The 26,666-nt window shown below is 48.8% G+C and overlaps 1 protein-coding gene across 1 annotated transcript in view; it reads right to left on the bottom strand.

The window, feature by feature from the left end:
• Positions 1-7,960: 7,960 nt before the first annotated feature.
• Positions 7,961-26,666, bottom strand: part of ZAP70 (zeta chain of T cell receptor associated protein kinase 70) — a 76,307-nt gene continuing 57,601 nt past the window's right edge. Inside the window, exons 11-20 of the mRNA XM_082356173.1 lie at positions 14,883-15,021; positions 14,702-14,783; positions 14,577-14,623; positions 14,278-14,329; positions 13,003-13,186; positions 12,277-12,483; positions 10,203-10,395; positions 9,971-10,111; positions 9,757-9,869; positions 7,961-8,459 (exon numbers count right to left, since the gene is read on the bottom strand). Coding sequence (XP_082212299.1) covers positions 8,336-8,459; positions 9,757-9,869; positions 9,971-10,111; positions 10,203-10,395; positions 12,277-12,483; positions 13,003-13,186; positions 14,278-14,329; positions 14,577-14,623; positions 14,702-14,783; positions 14,883-15,021 — 1,282 coding nt within the window. The 3' untranslated portion in view covers positions 7,961-8,335. The remainder of the gene's footprint in view (positions 8,460-9,756; positions 9,870-9,970; positions 10,112-10,202; positions 10,396-12,276; positions 12,484-13,002; positions 13,187-14,277; positions 14,330-14,576; positions 14,624-14,701; positions 14,784-14,882; positions 15,022-26,666) is intronic.

Consider the following 26,666-nt stretch of genomic DNA (forward strand, 5'->3'; position numbering starts at 1 on the left):
CCCATTTATGATAAAAACTCTCCAGAAAGTGGGCATAGAGGGAACCTACCTCAACATAATAAAGGCCTTATACAACAAACCCACAGCAAACATCATTCTCAATGGTGAAAAACTGAAAGCATTTCCACTAAGATCAGGAACAAGACAAGGATGTCCACTCTCGCCACTCTCATTCAACATAGTTTTGGAAGGCCTAGCCATGGCAATCAGAAAAGAAAAAGAAATAAAAGGAATACAAATTGGAAAAGAAGAAGTAAAACTGTCACTGTTTGCAGATGACATGATACTATATGTAGAAAATCCTAAAGATGCCACCAGAAAACTACTAGAGCTAATCAATGAATTTGGTAAAGTTGCAGGACACAAAATTAATGCACAGAAAACTCTTGCATTCCTACACACTAATGATGAAAACTCTGAAAGAGAAATGAAGGAAACACTCTCATTTACCATGGCAACAAAAAGAATAAAATACCTAGGAATAAATCTACCTAGGGAGACAAAAGACCTGTATGCAGAAAACTATAAGACACTGATGAAAGAAATTAATGATGATACCAACAGATGGAGAGATATACCATATTCTTGGATTGGAAGTCTCAATATTGTGAAAATGACTATACTACCCAAAGCAATCTACAGATTCAATGCAATCCTTATCAAATTACCAATGGCATTTTTTATGGAACTAGAACAAAAAATCTTAATATTTGTATGGAGACACAAAAGACCCCGAATAGCCAAAGCAGTCTTGAGGGAAAAAAACAGAGCTGGAAGAATTAGACTCCCTGACTTAAGACTATACTACAAAGCTACAGTAATCAAAACAATATGGTACTGGCACAAAAACAGAAATATAGATCAATGGAACAGGATAGAAAGCCCAGAGATAAACCCACGCACCTATGGTCAACTAATCTATGACAAAGGAGGCAAGGATATACAATGGCGAAAAGACAACCTCTTCAATAAGTGGTGCTGGGAAAACTGGACAGCTACGTGTAAAAGAATGAAATTAGAACACTCCCTAACACCATACACAAAAATAAACTCAATATGGATTAGAGACCTAAATGTAAAATCGGACACTATAAAACTCTTAGAGGAAAACATAGGAAGAACACTCTTTGACATAAATCACAGCAAGATTTTTTTGATCCACCTGCTAGAGTAACGGAAATTAAAACAAAAATAAACAAATGGGACCTAATGAAACTTCAAAGCTTTTGCACAGCAAAGGAAACCATAAACAAGACGAAAAGATAACCTTCAAAATGGGAGAAAATATTTGCTAACGAATCAACGGACAAAGGATTAATCTCCAAAATATACAAACAGCTCATGCAGCTCAATATTAAAAAAACAAACAACCCAATCCAAAAATGGGCAGAAGACCTAAATAGACATTTCTCCAAAGAAGATACACGGATGGCCAAGAAGCACATGAAAAGCTGCTCAACATCACTAATTATTAGAGAAATGCAAATGAAAACTACAATGAGGTATCACCTCACACCAGTTAGAATGGGCATCATCAGAAAATCTACAAACAACAAATGCTAGAGAGGGTGTGGAGAAAAGGGAACCCTCTTGCACTGTTGGTGGGAATGTAAATTGATAGAGCCACTATGGAGAACAGTATGGAGGTTCCTTAAAAAATTAAAAATAGAATTACCATATGACCCAGCAATCCCACTGCTGGGCATATACCCAGAGAAAACCATAATTCAAAAAAGACACATGCACTCCAATGTTCATTGCAGCACTATTTACAATAGCCAGGTCATGGAAGCAACCTAAATGCCCATTGACAGATGAATGGATAAAGAAGATGTGGTACATATATACAATGGAATATTACTCAGCCATAAAAAGGAAAGAAATTGGGTCATTTGTTGAGACGTGGATGGATCTAGAGGCTGTCATACAGAGTGAAGTAAGTCAGAAAGAGAAAAACAAATATATCGTATATTAACGCATATATGTGGAACCTAGAAAAATGGTACAGATGAACCAGTTTGCAGGGCAGAAATAGAGACACATATGTAGAGAACAAACGTATGGACACCAAGGGGGGAAATTGGCAGGGGGGTGGGGGAATGTGATGAATTGGGAGATTGGGATTGACATGTATACATTGATGTGTATAAAATTGACGACTAATAAGAACCTGCTGTATAAAAAAATAAATAAAATTCAAAAATTCAAAAAAAAAAGCTACAAGGATATATTGTACAACACAGGGAATATAGCCAATATTTTATAAATGTAGTATAACCTTTAAAAATTGTGAATCACTATATTGTACACCTGTAACTTATATAATATTGTGCATCAACTACACTTCAATTTTAAAGAAGAGGAAAAAGTTATAAAAGCCATGCTAGGAAGGCTGTAGCCATGGGAGGGTGGGGGAATAAGTTGCTTCCTTGTAGAGCAACCAGGAAATACAAAAGAAAAGGCCACTTGTCTCCCACAGGGTCACTGCTCCAGGGTTCCTGTTATCCCTTTGCTGGCCTCAGCAGCACCCCACAAACACAGTGTTCCAGCCACTCAAAACCTCTTTTGGTTTCCAAAAGGATGTTCTCTCCCCTCCATATGCTGCTGCTTGTGCCTGGAACACTCTTTCCTCACCTCTTCCATGGCCAAATCTCACTCATCCTACAGGGGACTCAGCTTAGACGTTACTTCCGACAGGAAGACCACCAGATTGACCCCCTCTCAGCTAGGTCAGGAGCCACTTCTGGACCACCAGGGCCCCATAGCCTTCCACCATCACCGCAGCAATTACTCGGGGTCTGTGTACCCATGACACACATCTCCAGAATAGGCACATGATAAATATTGGAGGAGTGAAATATGTGGAGACAGAGGTGAGTTCTGGGTGGCCTCAGGACCATGGAAAGAGGGGTGGAGGTCCAGGTTGTGGTCAGCATTTGAAAGAACATTCTAAGAATTCTAGTTCACGAACCAGCCTGGGCTGCCTTGGTAGGTAATGAGCTGCTCATCACAGGAAGTTATGCAAGGAGATGTCAGAAACTGCTTCCCTCAGCCCCTGTCCCTCACACCCAGGGAGCCTAGGCCAAGGCCAGTCCTCCTTCCAGGCCTTTGTCCAGTGCCCTCTGCCCCAAGATATTCCTTGTGCCTTGTATTCCCTCCTCTTGCTTGGAAGGCTGCCCAGGGGAGATTGGGGTGGGGGGGGCCACAGGGGCTGTTCCCACAGCTTTGGGTAGCCCAGTCCATTCCTCAGAAGCCCTCGGGGGCCGTGACTCTCACTCTGAGAAGGCTCCTGGTACATGAAAGCCTTAGAATGAGTCCCACCTGGGCTCAACCAACACTACATCCACCATGACAGTAGGCATCACGCAGGGGGAGCCTGGGCTAGTCTGTGCTCAGAGCCTTGTGTGTGCCCAGCCCCAGAGGTTCACACCTCACTTGGACTAAAGCCAAAACCCTGCACACTCTGCCCCCACCCCTCCCGCCTGACCCTTGCTCACCCTGCCCAGCTGCACTGGCCTCCTCGTTGTGCCTCAGGGCCTTTGCACGAGCTCCTCCCGCCGCCTGGAACACTCTCCCCACCAGGTTTCAGCATGGCTGTTTTCTCTCCTGATGCCCACAACTCTTCTGTCCCTAGGGGAAAGTCCCTGCGCCTGCCCAAAGTCTGTGGCTGAGACACCCCTGACCTCACATATCCGAGGCCTGTCCGAGCCCCCTCAGACTCGGCCTTACAGCTCAAGGGAAGGAGCCTGATCAAGGGGCCTCTGACACAGCATCCAGCCCTTTTGCCCCACTTGAACCAACGATTCCAGCCCCAGGGCCAGTCTTCAGGGGAGGGGGTCCCACCTCTTCCCCTGTGAGCAGGGCCCAGAGCCCCCAGAAACCTGCTACAACTGATACACACATACAGTAAGTGCTCAACACATGTGAGTGGAAGTGAGAAGTGCAGATGGAGAGAGCAAGATGGAAACAGAGAGATGTGGACAGAGAACAAAAAACACAGGAAGAAGGAAAGATGAGGGGAGCCGATCTCCACTAACTACACCCCCAAGACACGCCCCACACGACACCCAGACGCCAGCAGACAACTGCCCGAGGTCTGTCAGCACTGACCACTTGCAACACATACTCACCACTAAGTCAGCAGCTGGAACTCCCCAGCAGCCGTCCCAGACCTCAGCTGTCAACTGCGGGGAACAAGGCACCCCAGCAGCCAGACTCCCCAAGCCAAGGACAACCACTGACCTCCCAACAGCCCAGCTCAGGAACAACACATGGCACCAGGGCATGGAACACCCCACACAGGCCCAGCAGCCAGAGCCTTGTACCAGCGCAGCTACCCCGGATCTTTACAACAACTGCTTACCCACGACAGTCAGACCCCCACGGCAAAGCCGGACTCCCCGGTAACAAGCCTCGCCCACCGCTACCGCCAAGCCCAAGAACACCTACCCCTAGAGCCGCACAGTGGCTGGACACTCCCTGGCCCCCGAAGCGCTGTCTTCCGAGTCCCCGCGCGCACCCCCTGCCCAACCAATGGTAATATAAGGACCAAAGATAACAGAGCCTTTGCGGAGGTGCACGTGGCCTAGGACTGGCACTCCATTAGCATCAAGAAGGCCGTGGCTGGTGAACAATAGCCAACACCAGCAGCTGCAGCATGTAGGCAGCCGGACCATGGGCCAGAGGACTGGCGAGGGGTGGGGGGGGGAGGGCGGTGACACCCACAGAAGAAACAAGGAAACAGGAAGGAGGTCAGAGCCCGGTGATGAGAAAGGGCAAGAAGGGAAGAGGTGGCCCGCGGGGAGTAGGTGGCCATGAGGACCAGACGGTTGTGAGAAAGACCCTTCCAAAATGGAGCTCAGCACTGGGGGCTGATGCTCCACGGGGCAGCTGTGCTGGGCACCGGGCCCTGGCCTGTCCCCTGCCCCTTCCCTGGGCAGCAGCCTCCTTCTCCCTCTCGGGGCACTGGTGTCAGAAGCAGCAGAACCCAGGGAGGAGGAGAGGGGAGGGACCCTCAGGGTTGAGAAGCCCAAGGATGGGGTCAAAAGGGGCAACAGAGACAACAGTGGATAGAGAGATAGGGGCAGAGACAAGGAGACAGAGAGACACACAAAAAGAGGCAGAGGGGAGAAGGCTCTTTCTTCTTAAGGGACTTAAGACTATCACAGAGAAATAGAGATGGGGCGGAGAGGGAGACAGAGTGGGGAGGACAGAGCCGGGAAGAGAGGCTGAAATGGGCGGGGGGAAGTAGTGCTGGACGCCACCCCAAGGACCCCCGCAGCCCCCTGAAGGCCAGTGGGCTCAGCCAGGTCCCTACCTGCACACAGTGCTTCCCTCCCGGCTGTGTCGCAATGAGTCCCGTGAGCCTCATGCGGCCTCCAAGCTCCTCAGTGTGGGAGGGAGTCACCAGCACTTCCATAAAGGTGACACCAGGACCCACCTGCAGCTCGTAGCTTCCCAGCCGGAACTGACCCCCCGACACACACACCTGGTGTCTTCCCAGGGACCAGAGGCTGGCTCAGGGGGTCAGCAGAGTGCAAACAGCCCCACCAGGGAGGGCGTGGAGAGCAGAAGACCCTCTGGTCCAGCCACTAGGGACCCATCAAGGAGGCTTGGGTTGGCCAAAGCCAGAGCCCCCTACCCCTGGAGGGCAGGAGGTAGGGGAGGCCTTTCTCTCTTTACATCCCAAGACACTTCCCTGCAGGTTTTCTAACTCCTTGACCTGGATTTACCTTCTCTTTCTGGCCAAACCACCCAAAGAAACTGAGGCACAGAGAGATTAAGAAACTTCCCCCAGTAACTTACTCACACTTTAAAGATAAGTTTTCCTTGTGGACATGAGTAAAATGGGGATGAAAATAATTCCAGGCAGAGGGAACAGTAGATGCAAAAGCCCAGAGGTGAGAGTCAGCATGAATATGTTTAGGGAACCCTGGAAGAGGATGGAGGGAATTGGTCAGAGCTGCTAGTAGAAAAGACCCTTCAAGCGGTTCTGGAGTGAACAGATTGCAGGGGACGGGACTAGGGGCCTGTGAGACCAGGGAAGAGCCTGGAGTCCTGTTCCAGGCGGAAGATGGCCAAAGTGGGGCAGGAGGCGAGAGCCGGGTTTGAGCAGCTGAGCGATCTTGGCTTGGGGAACACCGCCACCTGGTGGTAACTATGTGGAACTGCACCCTCTTTCATTGGTTTATTCAACAGTCATTTATTGCGAGCACCGAGCGTTCTCAATGTATTTGACCACCAGAACGGATCACTTTTAACACCTCCTCCCCATAAAATGTCATCTTCAGCAATAATCATAACATGAAACAAATAATAATGATGACCACAAAAGAAATGCAGACAGCGAAAATGTATTTCCCTTCTGACATAATACTTTATGTAACAACGTAAATAATTATCCAGTAACTAACACGTGGATTTAATAAAACTGAAATATCTGCAAACAGTACAACTTCAGAAGCCACGAAATTGTACCATTGATGTAATTTTTCTTGATTTGTTCATTAGTTTTAAAACAATTAGTTAAAAAACAATTTTTGCATTTTAATGGTGCTATTCAAAGTCAGTAACACAGCTTATGAACTAATATGTGCATTTACCAACTAAAAATATATCGCATGGCTTGCAAACTTCACTGTTTTACATTTTAAACACAAAATCTTCAAGTGGCCGCAGAGAATGACAAAATGGAAGGAACTGAGTTTGTATCTTAATCTTTACAATCGCTGTGCTCTGCTCGTCTGTTTCGAATCTAAATGCAGGAAGATATCGTCTGGCAGGGCTTGGAGACCCTCAAACAATTCCAAACCATTACAGATTTAGTCTCCAAACAAACACATAGCTGAGAGTCTTCGGGCGTCTGGAGTTGACTCTGTAACTGGGGGCTCTCCGAACTACTTTCCAGGTAGAATACAAAGTTCATTAAAGAATACGCTAACATGAAGCTTACACATGAAATATTAAAACTCCGTAAGCGGTAAAATCAGAGCAAGGTCTGTACCTAAGTTAATAACCCCAATGTCAATTTCCTGGTTTCGACAACGCACTCACATCACCAAGGTTCTGGGGTCTCCTCTCGGGCGTCACCAGCCTGGGCCTCAAGCCCCAGTCCCCACACCCCACCCCACAGTGCCACAAAACAGCCCCAGGCTTTCTAGAGCTCCACAAACAAAAAGAAAGAAAATCTACCTTCTCAGAAGCCGCAGAAAATCTCCTTGCCTCTGCCTGGAGCCGAGTGGGTAGCATGGCCACCCTGGAGCCCGTGGCCCTTCGGGGCCAGGCCAAGAGGAGGAGGAGGCGTTGCAGGGCACAGGGGCCAACTGCAGCCGAGCAAGGGGGAGCAAGTCCGGAAAAGAAATGCAGGGGCCTGGCTCCACTTCACCCGACCTGTCGGGTTCTGTGCTCCAACACCCCAGCTCTTCATGGGGGGACACTGAGGCAGCGCGCGCTTGGAGCCGGGTCTTCTCCTGAGCGAGACTGAGCCGGCCCTCGGGGCTTCACGTGATAAGGATTCCCAGCTGTGACTGTCTGGGCCCAGGGAGGAAGGGGAGGCAGCTGAGAAGGGGCAGAATGATAGAATCACCTGAAGAGACCTTAAAATGCACGGGCTGGGGCGGGATCAGCGTGTGTTAAACTCTCTCCAGCTGATGCTAACACGCCGCGGACACGGGCAGCACCTGTCTCACGCCGTCCGTGAGGCTCGGGGAGCTGAGTGGCCAGCAGGCACGCGGCCCCTAAGTCCCCACGCTCACCTGCTGCAGCCCCTCACGCTGGTAAAGATGTCCCCAGGGCACAAGGGCGGGAAAGCCAGCCCCCCCCAGGACCACACGAGAAAAGCTGTATCAAGTATTGGAATGCCCGTGCGTTGCACCATCAGGCACTTCTCATGGACCCCTTCCGATGACCCAGCCCCTTTCCTGGTCCCCCCGCCCTCACCCCAGAAAGATGAGGGATCTCAGACGAGAGAGAAGCTGCGTTTATTCCAATGATTGGGGTCTTGCCACCTGAGGACTCCGGAAGTCCGCCCTTCTGGGCCCAGAGGAAGGAGGGTCCTTGCTGTAAGCAACGCCCCCTCAGCTCAAGGCCTCCCAGTAGATTCCAGCCCAGGACCACCTTGCCTGGGTCTCGGCCTCCTACCCCAGCCAGAGGGGCCAGGTGACCGGGCAGGGAATACTAGACCAGTGTGGGCCGGAGGCCTGAGCTGTCCGCCTTATCACAGCCCAGCTGGTGGTGGGGAGAGAAACTGAGCTGGGCTCAGCCAGACTGGAGGTCCTGGGAGGGAGCTGAGGACACAGGAGGACAAGCTGGGGCATAGGGGCTGGCAGGCTGGAGCTCAGACACACGCAGCCTCGGCCCCCTTTCCGCACGCGGCAGGGTCCTCGGCCTTGCTTGCCAAGCTGTAGTAGTAGGTGCGCATGCGCTGCTCCACGGTCAGGAAGTCTGGGCGGTCCTCCCACCTGTGAGGGGTCGGGGAAATCCAGACTGCTGACCACACCCCCAGAACCCAACTTCAGCTGGTGGGTGGACATGCATGGGGCTCAGAAAGCAGTGGGGCTGGGGTGGGGGACGGGTATCGGGTAATGGAGGGGTCTCCTGGGTGTGAGAGGACTGCAATTCCGGGGTTGCCGTATCGCCTAGTTGAGCTGACATCCAGGATGGAGGGGAACCATATACTGAGTGTTGACTGGCGAAGACTTAGGGAAGGGAGCTCCCTGAGTGTAGGGGTGACAACTGTTGACCACGGGGAGCTGGGATGTTGAATGCTGATGTACTGAGCGTGTGTATTTGGCCAGGCTATTTGGGTGCTGGGCGCGGGCTCACACGGATGCAAGTATGCTGCCCGCGAAGGAGAGGAACATTGGCGTATGGAGGATGGGTTCAGCTAGTGGAGAGTCAGGGTATTACTGGTATGTGTGTGGAATATCCATGTATTGCGTTGGGGTGTTAGGTGCTAGCCTCTTTGGGTGTTGGGGTGTTGGTGTATTGTTTCTTGATAGAGGTTGAGTTAATACATGGTGGAGAAGGGATGGGCTGATCATTTCTTATTCATTTATCATAAGTAGGGTGTGTATTTATTGGAGTGCTTGGGTGTTTGGGTGTCAGTGTGAAAGGTGTTGGCCAGTGGAATAATGGATGCTAGGGCAGGAAAGGTTTCAAATATTGGAATGCCCGTGCATTGCAGGATTAGTGTAGGGTAATAGCTTGTTTGGGTGCATGTTGCCTGTTGTGTGATGGGAAGGGGAGGTATTGATGGTGTTAGGAGTTGGCGTGTTCAAGCACCAGGCTTCAAGCAGACAGAGATGGGAGGGCATTGAGTATCTGGGTGCTTTGGTGTTGGCCTGAATGGGTAATTAGGTGTTGAATGTTGGCTGATCGGAAACAGGAATTATATAATGGAGTATTATCCCATGCCCTGAGTATTGGTATCATAGTTTGGGTCACAGTACTGACTTGTCTGAGTGTTGCAGGATCATTTGAGTATTGGCTGGTGGGAGACTGAGGTTTTAGATGCTGGAACAGTGGGTGTCCGCAGGTAGGGTGCTGGGGTGCTGGACCACTGGAGCACTGTAAGGTCAGTCTGTTGGAGAGTTGAGCATAGATGCAGGGGGAATAAAGGTACCGAGGGTTGGAAAGGCCATGAATTGGGTGAGTCTTTGGGTGGGATGAGTTAGTTGGACTACTGGGCACCACGAATTCCTGCCCCAGGCCTGGGTGTCAGTTCAGCCAGGTACCCTCCTGCCCGCTGGCACTCACTTGTAGGTCCAGCAGTCGCTCATGAGTTTGTACATTTCAGGTGGACAATCTGGTGGGCACTCCATCCGCTTGCCCTGCTTGATGAAGGCCATGACCTCGGGGCCCTTCATCTTCTGCTCAAGCCAGAGCCAAGTACACATGTGAGTAACCAGGGCCCCTTCCCCCCTGGCCCCTCTTCCCACCCAGCTGTCCGCCCGCCTCTGCCCACACTTGCCTTGTAGGGCTTCTGGCCATAGGAGAAGGCTTCCCACATGGTGACCCCGTAGCCCCAGACGTCACTGCGGCTGGAGAACTTGCGGAAGTTGATGCACTCAGGCGCGTACCACTTGAGCGGCCACTTCCCCGCCGAGCGAGCCTGGTGGGTGGGAGATGCTGCCGGGACAGGGCTCGGGGACCCTCCACACCACCGCCTCCTCCACCTGGGCACCCCAGGGCCAGGGGCTCACAGTGTAGTAGCTGTCGTCAGCACCCAGTGCCTTGGAGAGACCAAAGTCGCTGATCTTGGCGTAGTGCCGGTTGACCAGAAGGACATTGCGGGCCGCCAGGTCACGGTGCACAAAGTTCTTCTCCTCCAGGTACTTCATCCCCATGGACACCTGGTGCATCAGTTCCGCCACGTTGCTGACGGGGATCTCCTCCCTGGGGTGCAGGGGAAGGCAGGGGCAGCTGGGAGGGGACAGCCCCAGTCCCCAAGGGGGCAAAGCCCACTTCTCTGACCCAGCTGAGCCTCTGTTCAACAGATGCTTATTGGGCACCTGCTGTGTGCCAGGCATGGGGCGGGGGGACATGGCGTGAGCAAAACAGGCACAAACCTCTGCCCTCATCCAGGTTCGAGGCCTTAAATTTCATCCATATACTGGGATTCCCAGACTTAACACATTTACCTGCATCCTCTGTGTGCCCTCAGGGAGTCTCACGGGCATCTCAAAGATAATAAAGACAAAGCCAAGTTCCTGATTGTACAAACACACGCACACGTGCGCGCGCGCACACACACACACACACACACACACACACACACACTCCTCTTTCTCCATCTTTTCATTTACTCAGAAGCACTGGCCTTGCCCTCAGCTCCTCTTTCTCACACCCAATATCCAATCCGTCAGCAAACCCTGGCAGCCCTGACTTCAAAATCCCTCCAGAATCCCCCTACTTCTCTCCACGTCTGCTTCTGCCACCCTGACCCAGCCGTCATCATTGCCAGCCTGGACCAGAACAGCCATCTCTGCCCTCACCCGGCACCGTCTGTCCTTCCCACACTGGAGTCAGGTCCTGCCCCTCCTTGGCTCACAGCATCCAGGGCTCCCACCTCACTCAGGGTAAATGTCCAAGTCCTCCCCACGGCCCACAAGGCCCTGCACCATCTGCCCCATCACCTCCCTGCCCACGTCAGCTCCCCCCTCCCCTGCACTCACTCTGCTTCAGCCTCGGGGCCCTACTCACAGTTCCTCTACCACACCAGGCACCTCAGGACCTTTGCACCGGCTGTGCCCTGTCTGGACCACTCTTCCCCCAGAGCTGCACGTGGCTGCCTCACCTTCTCACTTCTCACCTCCTACCCTGACATTCCCAACCCCCTTTCCATAGTACTTACCTTCCAACATACTCTATACTTTACGGTATTATAATGATTATTTAAAGCCTCTCTTTCCCAACCAAAATACAGGGCAGAGAACTTTGTCTCTTTGTTCGCTGATAATCCCAAGTGCTGGTAATGGTCCCTGTCACAGAGAAATTGCCCAATAAACACCCGTGGGATAACTGAGTACATGAGCTGGGACCGGTGAAGGCACGCACTCCAGCAAGAGCTCGGGTTCAAGGTCATGTGCCTCTGCAAGTGTAAAATATCGTGTCGTGAGGGTAAGAGTTTGAGGCACGAGGGAACACAAATGAAACTGCAATTTCTTTGGATTAGAGATGGGCCAATTTTTTCTCTATAGGGCCTGAGAGTAACTATTTCAGCCTTTGCAGGACACATATGGTCTCTGCCACATAGTCCTCTTTGTTTTTTTCATAGACCTTTAAAAATGTGAAACCAGGCTGTACAAAACAAGCCTGGCTGCAGTTTTCCAACCCTGCTTTAGGTCAAAGACCATCAACCATCGGCAACTTCCCGTGCGTCACGAATTGGCCGAGAGAACAGAGGTGGCAGTTGTGACAGAGCTAATACTTACAAAGCTCCTATAAGCAACGCCAGGCACCGTTCTGAGCACTTTCTATTGATAGACAGCAACTTATTTGGCCCTCACAAGAGCCCCTGGATGTAAATACTGTGCATCACCATGGTACAAATGAGGAAACTTGAGGCACAGGTGAATTAAGAAACCCAGCTGGGGTCACACCAGTTAGTGGCAGAGCTGAAAGTCAAACCTGGGGTCAGATCTGTCATGGGCGTGAGTGTGGGCAGCAGCTGTGTGTCTATAAACGCAGGAAATGAGTGTGGAACACACCCGTGGGTGGACAGGATCATTCCCCCCTGCCCCCAGCCCCAAACACCTGGCCGGCCCAGAGGCTCACTTCTTCCCAAGCAGGAACTTGTGCAGCGGCCCGCTGCCCGCCATCTCCATCACCAGCATGAGGTCCTCGGCCTGGCAGACGCCGATGAGCCGCACGATGTAAGGGTTGTCCAGCTGGTGCATGATCTGCGCCTCCCGCATCATCTCGTCCTTGTCCGCCTTCTCCGTGTTCTGTTTCAACACCTTGATGGCCACGTCAATCTGCTTCCTGCCGTGACGCACGGAGGGACACGCGTGAGCTGGCACGGGCCTGACCCGGCCCCCTCATCCCCACCCGACCTGCCTCTCCTCTCCCTGGACTTGTGTAGTAGATGCTGTGGTTTGCCGTCCGGTCCTCCCTGCAGCTCACAGCTCACAGCCAAGCCCCGCCCAGGAACTGGCCCTCGCTGAAAAGAACCGGCTCAAAGTGTCACCCTCCCCAGGGGCAGCCTGTACCAAGTGACCAGCCTGTATCCAATGACCAGCCGATGGAGCGGACAAGGGGGACTCTGCTGCATCTGCAGCTCAGCCCAACTTCTCTCCGCCCCAGACCTGCTCCTCTCACTCCCTCTCGGGTGCTGCCCTGGGCTCCCCCAGGTAACCCCGCCTAGCAGGCAATTTCCTGTCCCGGAGTCTGTTTCCCAGGCAACCTGAAGTCACATCCTGGTTCCAACCCCCAAGGCCTTAGGAGGCAACGTCCCCTCTGCCCCTCCCACAGTGGTTCCCCAACCAAGGCTGGGCAGCCTACTTGCGCATGCGGTAGACGCCCTGGCGAACGGAGCCGAAGTTGCCGCAGCCAAGTTCTATGTCAGCCATGAGGAGGTTCTCGCGCTTCAGGAAGAGCTTCTTGTTTTTGAGCTCCTCGGGGTCGCTGTAGGGGCTCTCGTACACGCTGGTGTCCATGGGCATCGATCGCGGCTTCTCTGAGGACACTAGGCATGCGGGACACACACACAGGCGCGTGCTCCCAAGTCAGGAGCGGGGAGAGGGAGGGGGGCTGAGCAGGGCAGGGCAGCCTCGGTGCCCACCAGGCACGTGCGCTGCAAGGCACAGGGTGCACCATCCAGAGCATGCACGGGCACACGGGCACACGTGTGTGTTCATGCGCGTGTGTGCATTTGTGTGTGCTCCTGGTCCCATCTGTGGGTGAGCTGGGAAGCCACGTCCAAGAGGACTCTAATGTGCACATGTAACCATGTGTGCAATGGCTAGAGTGTGCACACACGTGTGCCCCTGCGTGTTCACGCATAACACCCATGTACACTCTCACCCATGTCTCGGTGTGTGATGGGGGTCCAAAGGCGTGTCTGCACAAGTAACCAATGTAGTGCCAGCTGGAGTGTGCACACCTATGCGTGTGCGTGCACTGACACGTATGCACCATGTCACGCCTGCCCATGTCTACGTATGCACCACGCAGCCATGTGTACAAGGGCTCCAGATGAGCCTCTCTGTGCACAGGCAACCGTGTATGTTCTCTGCACACACATGCACAGGCTTACATCCACACATGAAACACACGAGCATCTGCGGCAGGGCGTTTTAGGGACCTGGGCTCTGGAGCCTGTCTCCTTGGGTTCAAACCCCAGCTCCACCACTGCCTAGCTGCAGGACGTGACAGTTCCTGGCCCTCCTTTCTCTTCTGTAAAATGAGAATGATTACCATGACTGCCTCATGTGGCTTGTCGGGAGGATTCAGCAAAGCTCATACACTCAGTGAGCTTGGAGCACGACTGGCAGGTAGTAGGTGCTTAACAGATGTGTCTGTACCCGGGGTGGCCCAGGCTCGGCCAGGTCTACTCCCCGGCACGTCAGCATGCCCCCGGGCACGTGCTCACAGGCGGGCATGATGCATGTGCCCACGTGGACACCTGCAGGCACAGCGCATGCACAGGGCAACCAGGCCCACCGCCGCAGGTCAGGCCTGGCACACGTCCCTCCCCTGACACACCCCAGGGCCCAGCCAGGACCCTGCTCTTGGTCTGACACGAACCCCTACACACCTCCATCTCTGCTGACTCACCTGGTTCGGGGGTGTATCCATCTGAGTTGAGCGTGTCGATCCGTCTCTGAGGCTAAAGGTCATGGGGTCAGCAAGGGTCAGCAAGGGTCAGCAGGGCCAGAGCTGGGGGCACCCAGCCCCTCTCATGAGACCCACATCCTCTGTGGACTCCCAGAGATGGTGCTGGGGGTACCCTCTTCTGTTTCACGGCAGCCCCACTCTCCCCCCATCTCCCGCCCGGAGCCCCACCCTGGGAACAGGACCCATTGCCCACCCAGCTCCATCCCCAAGGCCCCAAGTCTACGGTGCTGCTGACTCACCTGGGTGAATGTGGACGGGTGGGCGGGGAGTGTGGGAGCAGCGGCCTCTGGGGGAGCAGAAGGGACAGTGAGGGGGTGGGGGCCGGGGTCTCCCGCTCACCCCTGCCCCCCGCTGCCCCGCTCACCTGAGCTGGCGCTGCTGTTGGGACAGGCCTCCTTCAGGCAGTAGATGAGCCCGTCGGCCTTCAGCTTCAGGTACTCCACCAGCTGCAGGGAGGAGCGTCAGGGCCGGGGCTCCCCTCCCCCCCAGGAGCCTGAGCACCCCGCCGCAGCCTCTGCCCACAACAGGGTGTGTGGGCGGCCTACCTGCCAGAGCGTGTCAAACTTGGTCCCCTCGGGAATGCAGTATTTGCCCGCCTTGTCCTGGCTGATGAGGTAGTGGTACACAGTCTTCCCATAGATCAGAGACAGCGCATAGGTGCCCTGCTCCTTCCGGGGTCTCAGCCTGGCAGGGGAAGGAGGGGGTGTCACCCCTACAACCACCTGGGCCCCCTCCCCCGTGGTGCCCTCCTACTAGGCCCCAGTTCCCACACACACACCCTATGGGCTCGCACCCCACAGACTCATGGAGAAGTGGCAGGGGCTGCGGGAGCTGAGGTCAGGCCCCACTCAACCTCCAGACCTACTGGTAACATGCCGTGCGTGGGGCTGGTGGAGGGGGCGCTGGGGTGAGCAGAGAGGAGAATGGCCATGTTCACAGTCGTCCAAGGGCAGGCATGTGGCCATCCACAGGGGAATACTGGGCCACCCACGGTGGACATTCAGCCCTGCATGGCCTGATACTCAGCCACGCACAGCTGCACACTTGGCCATTCGGGGGGGACACTTGGCCATACACTGGGGGACACCTGGTCCTCCATGGCTGAATACCAGGCCACCCATGGCTGGACACTTGGCCACAGGTGTGGGGCGGGGAGACACTTGGTGATTCATGGAGGGATATTTTTTCATCTATGGTGGACACAGAGCCACTCACGGGGGACACACAGACTTAAGACCATTCTCTTGGGGAGACAAAGCTGTTTCTATACATAGAGCAATAAAGGTAAGTGCCAAGTCCATGGCTAGATCACAGGGCACCTTTGTACACATCAGAACAAGTCACCTTGCCATCACAAGAGACCCACCAGTTATCATAACAGATGACCTTTAAAAGAATGAAACCCTTGATTGTCCTCTTCTGGAAATTTGCCAAAACAAATAAATCTTCCATGTCTATCAATCAGAATTAAGCCCCTAAAAGATGGTGCCTTCATGCAGTAAGAACCTGTCCAACCACATACACACATGCACACACAAACACACACACACACAAACACACACAGGGACCAATTTAGGGCCACCTGCACCCTCCCATCCCATTGTAAAACTAGTCAGCATCTCCCACAAAATAGTTTTGTCTTGAGTTCCTGGCACAAGTTTCTATTCCAGGGTTAAGTGTAGATTTCTAATGGAGGAGGAAGGGGCAGCTGTTTCTGGAGGTGGTCTCAGGCTCTGTGGACACTGTAGACAACAGACCAATAATCTAGGGGATTGAACTAAGTTACACAAGAGCTGGCTGGGAGTGCACAGCAGGAAATAGCCATGGGATGACCCACAGTTGGGCACCATCAGAGTGTAAACTCTCAGGGCTTAGGCCCTGCCCATGGATATTAATTCACTGGACAAATGTTTACTAAGTGTTGACTACATGCCAGGCACTATTCTAAGGGCAGGAGTACAGTGGTGAACAAGACAGACATGAGCCCACCTTGCAACCCTTCCTTAGGCCAAAGAGACGGAGAAATGTCCCTTAAATCTCCATGGCAAAACATGAGTGAGGGATGGAGGGGTGGCTGTGAATATCCCATCCTTTCCCGGACAGCAAGTTCCCCAAAGAACAATGCAGTGAAGGCTGACATAGTGACCAGGGCAGCCTACCTGGAAACGTGGAGATAGGAAACAGGGTGGGGAGCAATGGGGGAGTACCAAAGGCAAGGAAGAGAATCCCACAACAAACTAAGAAATGCAAATGTCCCACAGAAAGGAAGGAGCTTCCATAACTAGACTGGTGGGCTGGCCTGGAGGTGATTGTCTCTAACTACTAGTTCTCTTCTTTTGAGAAGTGAAAATACTTTGTAAGGTCAAAACCTTAAGTTTTGAACTGACAACAAAAACTCAATGCCCAGAGCGCAGACAGCAGAAGCAAGAAGAAATACAATTCTGCAGCCTGTGGAAAGAAAACCACATTCACAGAAAGATAAGGAAAATGAAAAGGCAGAGGACTTTGTACCAGATGAAGGAACAAGATAAAACCCCAAAAAACAACTAAATGAAGTGGAGATAGGCAACCTTCCAGAAAAAAAATTCAGAATAATGATAGTGAAGATGATCCAGAACCTCAGAAAAAGAATGGAGGCAAAGATGGAGAAGATGCAAGAAATGTTTAACAAAGACCTAGAAGAATTAAAGAACAAACAAACAGAGATGAACAATACAATAACTGAAATGAAAAATACACTAGAAGGAATCAATAGCAGAATAACTGAGGCAGAAGAACGGATAAGTGACCTGGAAGACAGAATGGTGGAATTCACTACCAAGAAACAGAATAAAGAAAAAAGAATGAAAAGAAATAAAGATAGCCTAAGAGACCTCTGGGACAACATTAAATGCAACAACATTTGCATTATAGGGATCCCACAAGGAGAAGAGAGAGAGAAAGGACCCAAGAAAATAGTTGAAGAGATTATAGTTGAAAACTTCCCTAACATGGGAAAGGAAATAGCCACCCAAGTCCAGGAAGCACAGAGAGTCCCAGGCAGGATAAACCCAAGGAGAAACATGCCGAGACACATAGCAATCAAACTGACAAAAATTAAAGACAAAGAAAAATTATTGAAAGCAACAAGGGAAAAATGACAAATAACATACAAGGGAACTCCCATAAGGTTAACAGCTGATTTCTCAGCAGAAACTCTACAAGCCAGAAGGGAGTGGCACAATATATTTAAAGTGATGAAAGGCAAGAACCTACAACCAAGATTACTCTACCCGGCAAGGATCTCGTTCAGATTCGACGGAGAAATCAAAAGCTTTACAGACAAGCAAAAGCTAAGAGAATTCAGCACCACTAAACCAGCTCCACAACAAAGGCTAAAGGAACTTCTCTAAGTGGGAAACATAAGAGAAGAAAAGGACCTACAAAAACAAACCCATAACAATTAAGAAAATGGTAACAGGAACATACATATCAATAATTACCTGAAACGTGAATGGATTAAATGCTCCAACCAAAACACACAGGCTCGCTGAATGGATACAAAAAACAAGACCCATATATATGCTGTCTACAAGTGACCCACTTCAGACCCAGGAACACATACAGACTGAAAGTGAGGGGATGGAAAAAGATATTCCATGCAAATGGAAATCAAAAGAAAGCTGGAGTAGCTATACTCATATGAAATAAAATAGACTTTAAAATAAAGAATGTTACAAGAGACAAGGAAGGACACTACATAATGATCAAGGGATCAATCCAGGAAGAAGACATAACAATTATAAATACATATGCACCCAACATAGGAGCACCTCAATACATAAGGCAACTGCTAACAGCTATAAAAGAGGAAATCGACAGTAACACAATAATAGTGGGGTACTTTAACACCTCACTTACACCAATGGACAGATGATCCAAAATGAAAATAAATAAGGAAACACAAGCTAAAATGACACAATAGACCAGATAGATTTAATTGATATTTATAGGACATTCCATCCAAAAACAGCAGATTACACTTTCTTCTCAAGTGCACACGGAACATTCTCCAGGATAGATCACATCTTGGTTCACAAATCAAGCCTCGGTAAATTTAAGAAAATTGAAATCACATCAAGCATCTTTTCTGACCACAATGCTATGAGATTAGAAATCAATTACAGGGGGAAAAAATGTAAAAAACACAGACACATAGAGGCTAAACAATACGTTACTAAATAACGAAGAGATCACTGAAGAAATCAAAGAGGAAATCAAAAAATACCTAGACACAAATTACAATGAAAACACGATGATCCAAAACCTATGGGATGCAGCAAAAGCAATTCTAAGAGGGAAGTTTATAGCAATAGAAGCCTACCTCAAGAAACAAGAACAATCTCAAATAAACAATCTAACCTTACACCTAAAGGAACTAGAGAAAGAAGAACAAACAAAACCCAAAGTTAGCAGAAGGAAAGAAATCATAAAGACCAGAGCAGAAATAAATGAAATAGAAACAAAGAAAACAATAGCAAAGATCAATAAAACTAAAAGATGGTTCTTTGAGAAGATAAACAAAATTGATAAACCTTTAGCCAGACTCATCAAGAAAAAGAGGGAGAGGACTCACATCAATAAAATTAGAAACAAAAAAGGAGAAGTTACAACAGACACCGCAGAAATACAAAGCATCCTAAGAGACTACTACAAGCAACTCTATGCCAATAAAATGGACAACCTGGGAGAAATGGACAAATTCTTAGAAAGGTATAGCCTTCCAAGACTGAAGCAGGAAGAAATAGAAAATATGAACAGACCAATCAAGTAATGAAATTCAAACTGTGATTAAAAATCTTCCAACAAACAAAAATCAAAGACCAGATGGCTTCACAGGTGAATTCTATCAAACATTTAGAGAAGAGCTAACCCCTATCCTTCTCAAACTCTTCCAAAAAATTGCAGAGGAAGGAACACTCCCAGACTCATTCTATGAGGCCACCATCACCCTGATACCAAAACCAGACAAGGATACTACAAAAAAAGAAAATTAAAGACCAATATCACTGATGAATACAGATGCAAAAATCCTGAACAAAATACTAGCAAACAGAATGCAACAACACATTAAAAGAATCATATACCATGATCAAGTGGGATTTATCCCAGGGATATAAGGATTCTTCAATACACGCAAATCAATCAAATGTGATACACCATATTAACAAATTGAAGAATAAAAACCATATGATCATCTCAATAGATGCAGAAAAAGCTTTTGACAAAATTCAACACCCATTTATGACAAAAACTCTCCAGAAAGTGGGCACAGAGGGAACCTACCTCAAAATAATAAAGGCCATATACGACAAACCCACAGCAAACATCATTCTCAGTGGTGAAAAACTGAAAGCATTTCCTCTAAGATCAGGAACAAGGCAAGGATGTCCACTCTCATCACTATTATTCAACATAGTTTTGGAATTCCTAGCCACAGTAATCAGAGAAGAAAAAGAAATAAAAGGAATACAAATTGGAAAAGAAGAAGTAAAACTGTCACTGTTTGCAGATGACATGGTACTATACATAGATAATCCTAAAGATGCCACCAGGAAACTACTAGAGCTAAACAATGAATTTGGTAAGGTTGCAGGATGCAAAATTAATGCACAGGAATCTCTTGCATTCCTATACACTAACAATGAAAGATCAGAAAGAGAAATTAAGGAAACAATCCCATTCACCATTGCAACAAAAAGAATAAAATACCTAGGAATAAACCTACCTAAGGAGGTAAAAGACCTGTACTCAGAAAACTATAAGACACTGATGAAAGAAATCAAAGATGACACAAACAGATGGAGAGATATACCATGTTCTTGGATTGGAAGAATCAATATTCTGAAATTGACTATACTACCTAAAACAATCTACAGATTCAATGCAATCCCTATCAAATTACCAGTGGCATTTTTTACAGAACTAGAACAAAAAATCTTAAAATTTGTATGGAGACACAAAAGACCCCGAATAGCCAAAGCAGCCTTGAGGGGAAAAAATGGAGCTGGAGGAATCAGACTCCCTGACTTCCAACTATACTACAAAGCTACAGTAATCAAGACAATATGGTACTGGCACAAAACCAGAAATACAGATCAATGGAACAGGATAGAAAGCCCAAAGATAAACCCATGCACCTATGGTCAACTAATCTATGACAAAGGAGGCAAGGATATACAATGGCAAAAAGACAGTCTCTTCAATAAGTGGTGCTGGGAAAACTGGACAGCTACATGTGAAAGAATGAAATTAGAACACTCCCTAACACCATACACAAAAATAAACTCAAAATGGATTAGAGACCTAAATGTAAGACTGGACACTATAAAACTCTTAGAGGAAAACATAGGAAGAACACTCTTTGACATAAATCACAGCAAGATTTTTTTTGATCCACCTCCTCGAGTAATAGAAATAAAAACAAAAATAAACAAATGGGACCTAATGAAACTTAAAAGCTTTTGCAAAGCAAAGGAAACTACAAACAAGATGAAAAGGCAACCCTCAGAATGGGAGAAAATATTTGCAAACGAATCAATGGACAAAGGATTAATCTCCAATGTATATAAACAACTCATGCAGCTCAATATTTAAAAAACAAACAACCCAATCCAAAAATGGGCAGAAGACCCAAATAGCCATTTCTCCAAAGAAGACATACAGATGGCAAAGAAGCACATGAAAAGCTGCTCAACATCATTAATCATTAGAGAAATGCAAATCAAAACTACAATGAGGTAACACCTTACACCAGTTAGAATGGGCATCATCAGAAAAGCTACAAACGACAAATGCTGGAGAGGGTGTGGAGAAAAGGGAACCCTCTTGCACTGTTGGTGGGAATATAAACTGATACAGCCACTATGGTAAACAGTATGGAGGTTCCTTAAAAAACTAAAAATAGAATTACCATATGACCCAGCAATCCCACTACTGGGCATATACCCAGAGAAAACCATAATTCAAAAAGACACATGCACCCCAACGTTCATTGCAGCACTATTTACAATAGCCAGGTCATGGAAGCAACCTAAATGCCCATCGACAGACGAATGCATGAAGAAGATGTGGTACATATATACAGTGGAATATTACTCAGCCATAAAAAAGAACGAACTTGGGTCATTTATAGAGACGTGGATGGACCTAGAGACTGTCATACAGAGTGAAGTAAGTCAGAAAGAAAAAAATAAATATCGTATATTAACACATATACGTGGAACCTAGAAAAATGGTACAGATGAACCGGTTTGCAGGGCAGAAATAGAGACACAGATGTAGAGAACAAATGTATGGACACCAAGGGGGGAAAGTGGTGGTGGGGGGCGGGGGTGGGATGAACTGGGAGATTGGGATTGACATGTATACACTAATATGTATAAAATAGATAACTAATAAGAACCTGCTGTATAAAAAATAAATAAAATAAAATTCAAAAATTAAAAAAAACAAAAAATAAAAAAACTCAATGCTCAGCCACTCACCAGCAAACGTGTATGGAATATTGAAAAAAAACAGCACAATATTAGACCTTTCTTCCTATCAATAAGTGGAATCTAGTTCTGTATCTCCTGAATCAGGGATTGACCATGTGACTTGCTTTGGTCAATAAGACATTAGCAAACAGGACACAAGGAGAGGCTGGAAAAGTGGTTGACACTGGGGCTTGCCTGCCCTTTCTTGCTTCTCCTGGCAGCCCTGCAATGACCATGGAAATGAGTCCACACTAGCCTGTTGGAGAAGCCATATGAAGGAGAACCAAAGCATCCCAGGCTGCCCTCTGCCAGACATGTGAGTGAGGCCATCCCAGACCATCAAGGCCCAGTCAATCCTTCAGCTGACTGTGGCCACACAAGTGAGCTCAAAAGAAACCAGCTGAATAACCACCCAGCTGAACTAAGCCCAAATAGCCACCCCATTGAATCAAGGGTGAATAAATGAATGTTATTTTAAGCTACAACAGTTTAGTGTGGTTTGTTACACAGCAAAGGCTAACTGATACACTGTCTTTGGAAAGAGACATGTGAGTTCACAAAAGAGCAGCCACCAATCCCACGTAGGCAAAGACTACTATACTGGTGTGGTCACCATATATATTTCAATGTCACAAATTCTACTTTATTTACCAAAAAAACCACCAGGTGGTGGCAGTTCTTCATCCTTGCAGTTCAAGCCTGAACTTAAACTAGAGGTACAGGCTAAGAAATCAACTTGTATCTCCACTTTTTTTTTTTTTTTGGCTATGCCATGAGACTTGCGGGATCTTAATTCCCCAACCAGGGACCAAACCTGTGCCCCCTGCAATGGAAGCATGGAGTCCTAACCACTGGACTGCCAGGGAATTCCGTCCAATTTAAAAATAATATATAGAACCTGATAACAGTGAAAAAAATAAGAGCTACCATTTATTAAGATACTGGTTCTAAATTCTTCACATATTTGTCACTTAATCTTCACAGCATTCTCCACAAGATACCTACCTTGTCCTATTATTATCCACATTTTGCAGAGGAGGAAGCTGAGGCTCAAGAACACTACATCTTTTGCCTAAACTGCACAGTTGATTAGGGGTAGAGCCAGGATGCAAATCCATTTCTGACTCTCCAATTAATTGCTACATGGGACTGACACCCAGCCCAGCCACAGCAATTTGTTTCTTCTCCGTGTGCCCCAGTTTCCTCACATGTAAAATGAAAAAACAGAACTAACCCAGACTTCAGGGCTCCAAAGATGAGGTTCAGGATCAACCATGATCTCATATAACTGTAGGCATAATCTTTGGGGTAAATATGTTTTGGGGATTGTGAGAAGGGTTCAGCTTCACTAAAATTCCCAAAGGGGTCAGTGATCCATTAAGAAACAATTAACAATATGTTCTTGAAGGCCCTCTCCAGGGTTCAAGTGTCTTTCCGAGTTGAATCAACCAGTCCCACAGATGCTGCAGTTATGCAGAAAGGAAGCGAGCTTTGACAGCAAACATCATTAGGTATAATTCCATCCATTCATCAGCAGCTCTGAACAGTGGTCACTGGTAAGCATTCCAGGCCACAGTGGTGTGTCTTTCTATCACACCCGCACCCTTACCACAGCACCAGACCAGTCCTGGGCTTGTCCCAGGCATCATGATGCATCAGGGATGTTCCTTCACCCCTGCCCCATGAGAGGTTCTGCACCTACAGCTTTGACCTTCAGCCCCTAACTACCCACATACTGAGAAAGCAGTTATTGACAACAGGAACCACCAGAAAAATCTACTGTGCTTCTGTCAGAAGCATGCCCTGCCTAATTTCCCAGGAGTCTGGTTCATGGTGGTGGCTTCTGGTCTCTTGAAATTTCCCTGCATGAGCCACTGTCCCTCATAATGTCACTGCTCCAACTGCTTCTGAACCCCAGCATCAGCCCCAGTCTCTATACTGTACCCAGATCCTAGCTCCCTCAGCCTCAGCCTCCTGTGGCCAATGCTGGTCCTACCCACCTCTGAGACTTCAAGCCACCTCGATATCCAAAGCACCTATAGCCGCTGGCCCTGGTTCTCCAGAGATTCCTCTTATCCCAACAGACTGGTTAACTCCAAGCCTTTTATAAACTCTGCTGTGTTACCGGAGAAAGTTTGCAAACTTTTCCTTTGGGCAGTGGAATTCTTTGTCAAGCAACATCTTCCATAGACACTTAAGATATGAAACACGTCAAAGCTGAGCTGGGGGACTTCCCTGGCGGCGCAGTGATTAAGAATCCTCCTGCCGGGGCTTCCCTGCTGGCACAGTGGTTGAGAGTCTGCCTGCCAATGCAGGGGACACGGGTTCGAGCCCTGGTCTGGGAGGATCCCACGTGCCGCGGAGCGGCTAGGCCCGTGAGCCTCGACTACTGAGCCTGCGCGTCTGGAGCCTGTGCTCCGCAATGGGAGAGGCCGCGACAGTGAGAGGCCCGCGCACCGCGATGAAGAGGGGCCCCCACTCGCCCGAACTGGAGAAAGCCCACGCACAGAAACAAAGACCCAACACAGCCATAAATAAATAAATAAATAAATAAATTAAAAAAAAAAAAGAATCCTCCTGCCAATTCAGGGGACATGGGTTCGAGCCCTGGTCCAGAAAGATCCCACATGCCGCAGAGCAACTAAGCCCATGCTCCACAACTACTGAGCCTGTGCTATAGAGCCCGCGTGCCACAACTACCGAAGCCCACGCACCTAGAGCCCGTGCTCCACAACCAGAGAAGCCACCACAATGAGAAGCCCGCGCACCACAAGGAAGAGTAGCCCCTGCTCGCCACAACTAGAGAAAGCCTGCACGCAGCAATGAAGACCCAACACAGCCAAAAATTAATTAATTTTTTTTAAAAAAAAGCTGAGCTGGGATGGGGCTCAGAATCCCCCCCTGCTCCACCCTCTACTCACTTCTTCCACCCCCTCCCCCGAGAATCTTTTGATACTGTCGGGGGCCTTAGGGAATCTGGGAGAAAGTTTTAAACCATTGGAATGGTGGAATCATTATCTCTATGAGTACGTGTGTTTGTGTGAGGTAGGAAGGAGAGATGGGGGAAGGGAGGGGTGGGGAGGAAAGAAAAAGAAAGAAAAACCAAGACAAAAGAGAGGCAAAGACTGTGAGGTGATGAAAGGCTGAACTGGGGACATGAGATGAAACCAGAGAACGGAACCTAGATTGTAAAAAGAAAGAAAAATGAAATTACATGTTACAAAGGAGAAAGCAGCTACAAGGAGAAAGAATTGGCTGCACCAACAGGAAAGTTGGAGAACCCCCCTTCGTTGTGTCTGGCTTAGAGAGAGCCCCTGGACACTCAGGTACCTGAGGTTACGTGTGCAAGAGCAAGTGAGATGTGAACGTGGAGAGATGTGTGACCAATGGTCGAGAAGGTTTTAGTAAGCATCACGCTTGAGAGGGGGAGCATGCAGCATTCTGATGAAGCAGGTAACAAACATCTGGACAAGTACCAGCCATCACTAGGTACTAGAAGGTGGAGCCCTCTAGAAGGACCAGATGCAGGCTCTGCCTTCAAGTTCATAGTCCAAAAGGAAAGATGTCCCAAATGCCCACGTTTGAGATGTCTATCACCCTCATTATGGCCTCCTTGTTCTACTCCTCTGATAGACTGTTTGCAAAACTGCCTGCCTCAATTCCTCTCCCTTGGGTAGTCCCTTCCCCACAGTGACTCTGGTCTGGGCCAAGTGGCTTGCTTTGGCCAAGAGGACATCAGTAACATTACACAAGCAGAGGCTTGAAAAGTGCTTGTGTATTGTAACTTAACTTCTCTGACTGTTCTTGGGAACCCTGCAACCACCACCATGTGAACAAGTCCAGGCTAACCTGCTCGATGATGACAGCACTGCAGCCTACTCATCCCTATCGCCCAGGTGACACTGAGCCAATAGCCAGAGCCACGGTCATCCCAACGTATTCAGTCCCGGCCCAGCTGACCTAAACCAGAAGGACTACTCAGCTGACTCACAGAATCATGAGAAGTAATAAACTATTGTTTTGAGTCAGTAAGTCTTGGGACAGCTTGTTACACAGCAAAAGCTAACTGATACAAATGCAAAGTTGAGTTTCCCTCTTAGAGAAAACAGACCTATCTTAAGTTGTTCACAAGCCGTCCTTGCAGCTGAGTATTATCTGTAACATGCAATTACAGCCTAAATTTACAGCCTAAATCTGTTAGGCAGGGTGAAAAAAAAATTATTTTATCAGCTGACAGTAGAGTCTTGTAGAGGGACCTGCATCTTGTGGGAGACCTGCAGGTAATCTGGTACACATGCTCAAACCTCACATGGGTGGGGGAAATCAAGGGAAAGGGGTCAGTTCCTCCAAGTGGGATGGCCCCAGGAGAGGGAACAGCCCGGCGGGGAGGTGGGTGAGAGCAAGGATTCAGCCAGGCAGGATCTCAGGCCAAGAAGCAACCATGAGAAGGGAGACCCTTGAGAATTAACATCTCAAGGGGAGGATGCTAGACTTCCTGAAGTCACAGGAAAGAGACAGGCACCAAGTTTTTCCAAATCTCAAGGCCTGAGTGGCCTCAGCTGACATCTGGATAACATTTGCTATACAATGAACCCATGTCCAGACCAGAAAGCAGCAGCCCCAGCAGGGGGCTTTAGATAGACTCTTTCATAATAACAAACTCACGAACAGCCACATGGTTCAGCTGTGGCTCATGCTCAGGCAGAGATACGCACATTCACCCACTTAAGATAACACTTAGTGCATGTTTAGTATATGCCAGATACTATACTATTGCTTTACACTTATTAATTCCTGCGATCTCATAAGAGA

Source organism: Balaenoptera borealis (assembly GCF_965194805.1).
Source record: "Balaenoptera borealis genome assembly, chromosome: 15".
Taxonomy (NCBI): Eukaryota; Metazoa; Chordata; class Mammalia; order Artiodactyla; family Balaenopteridae; genus Balaenoptera; species Balaenoptera borealis.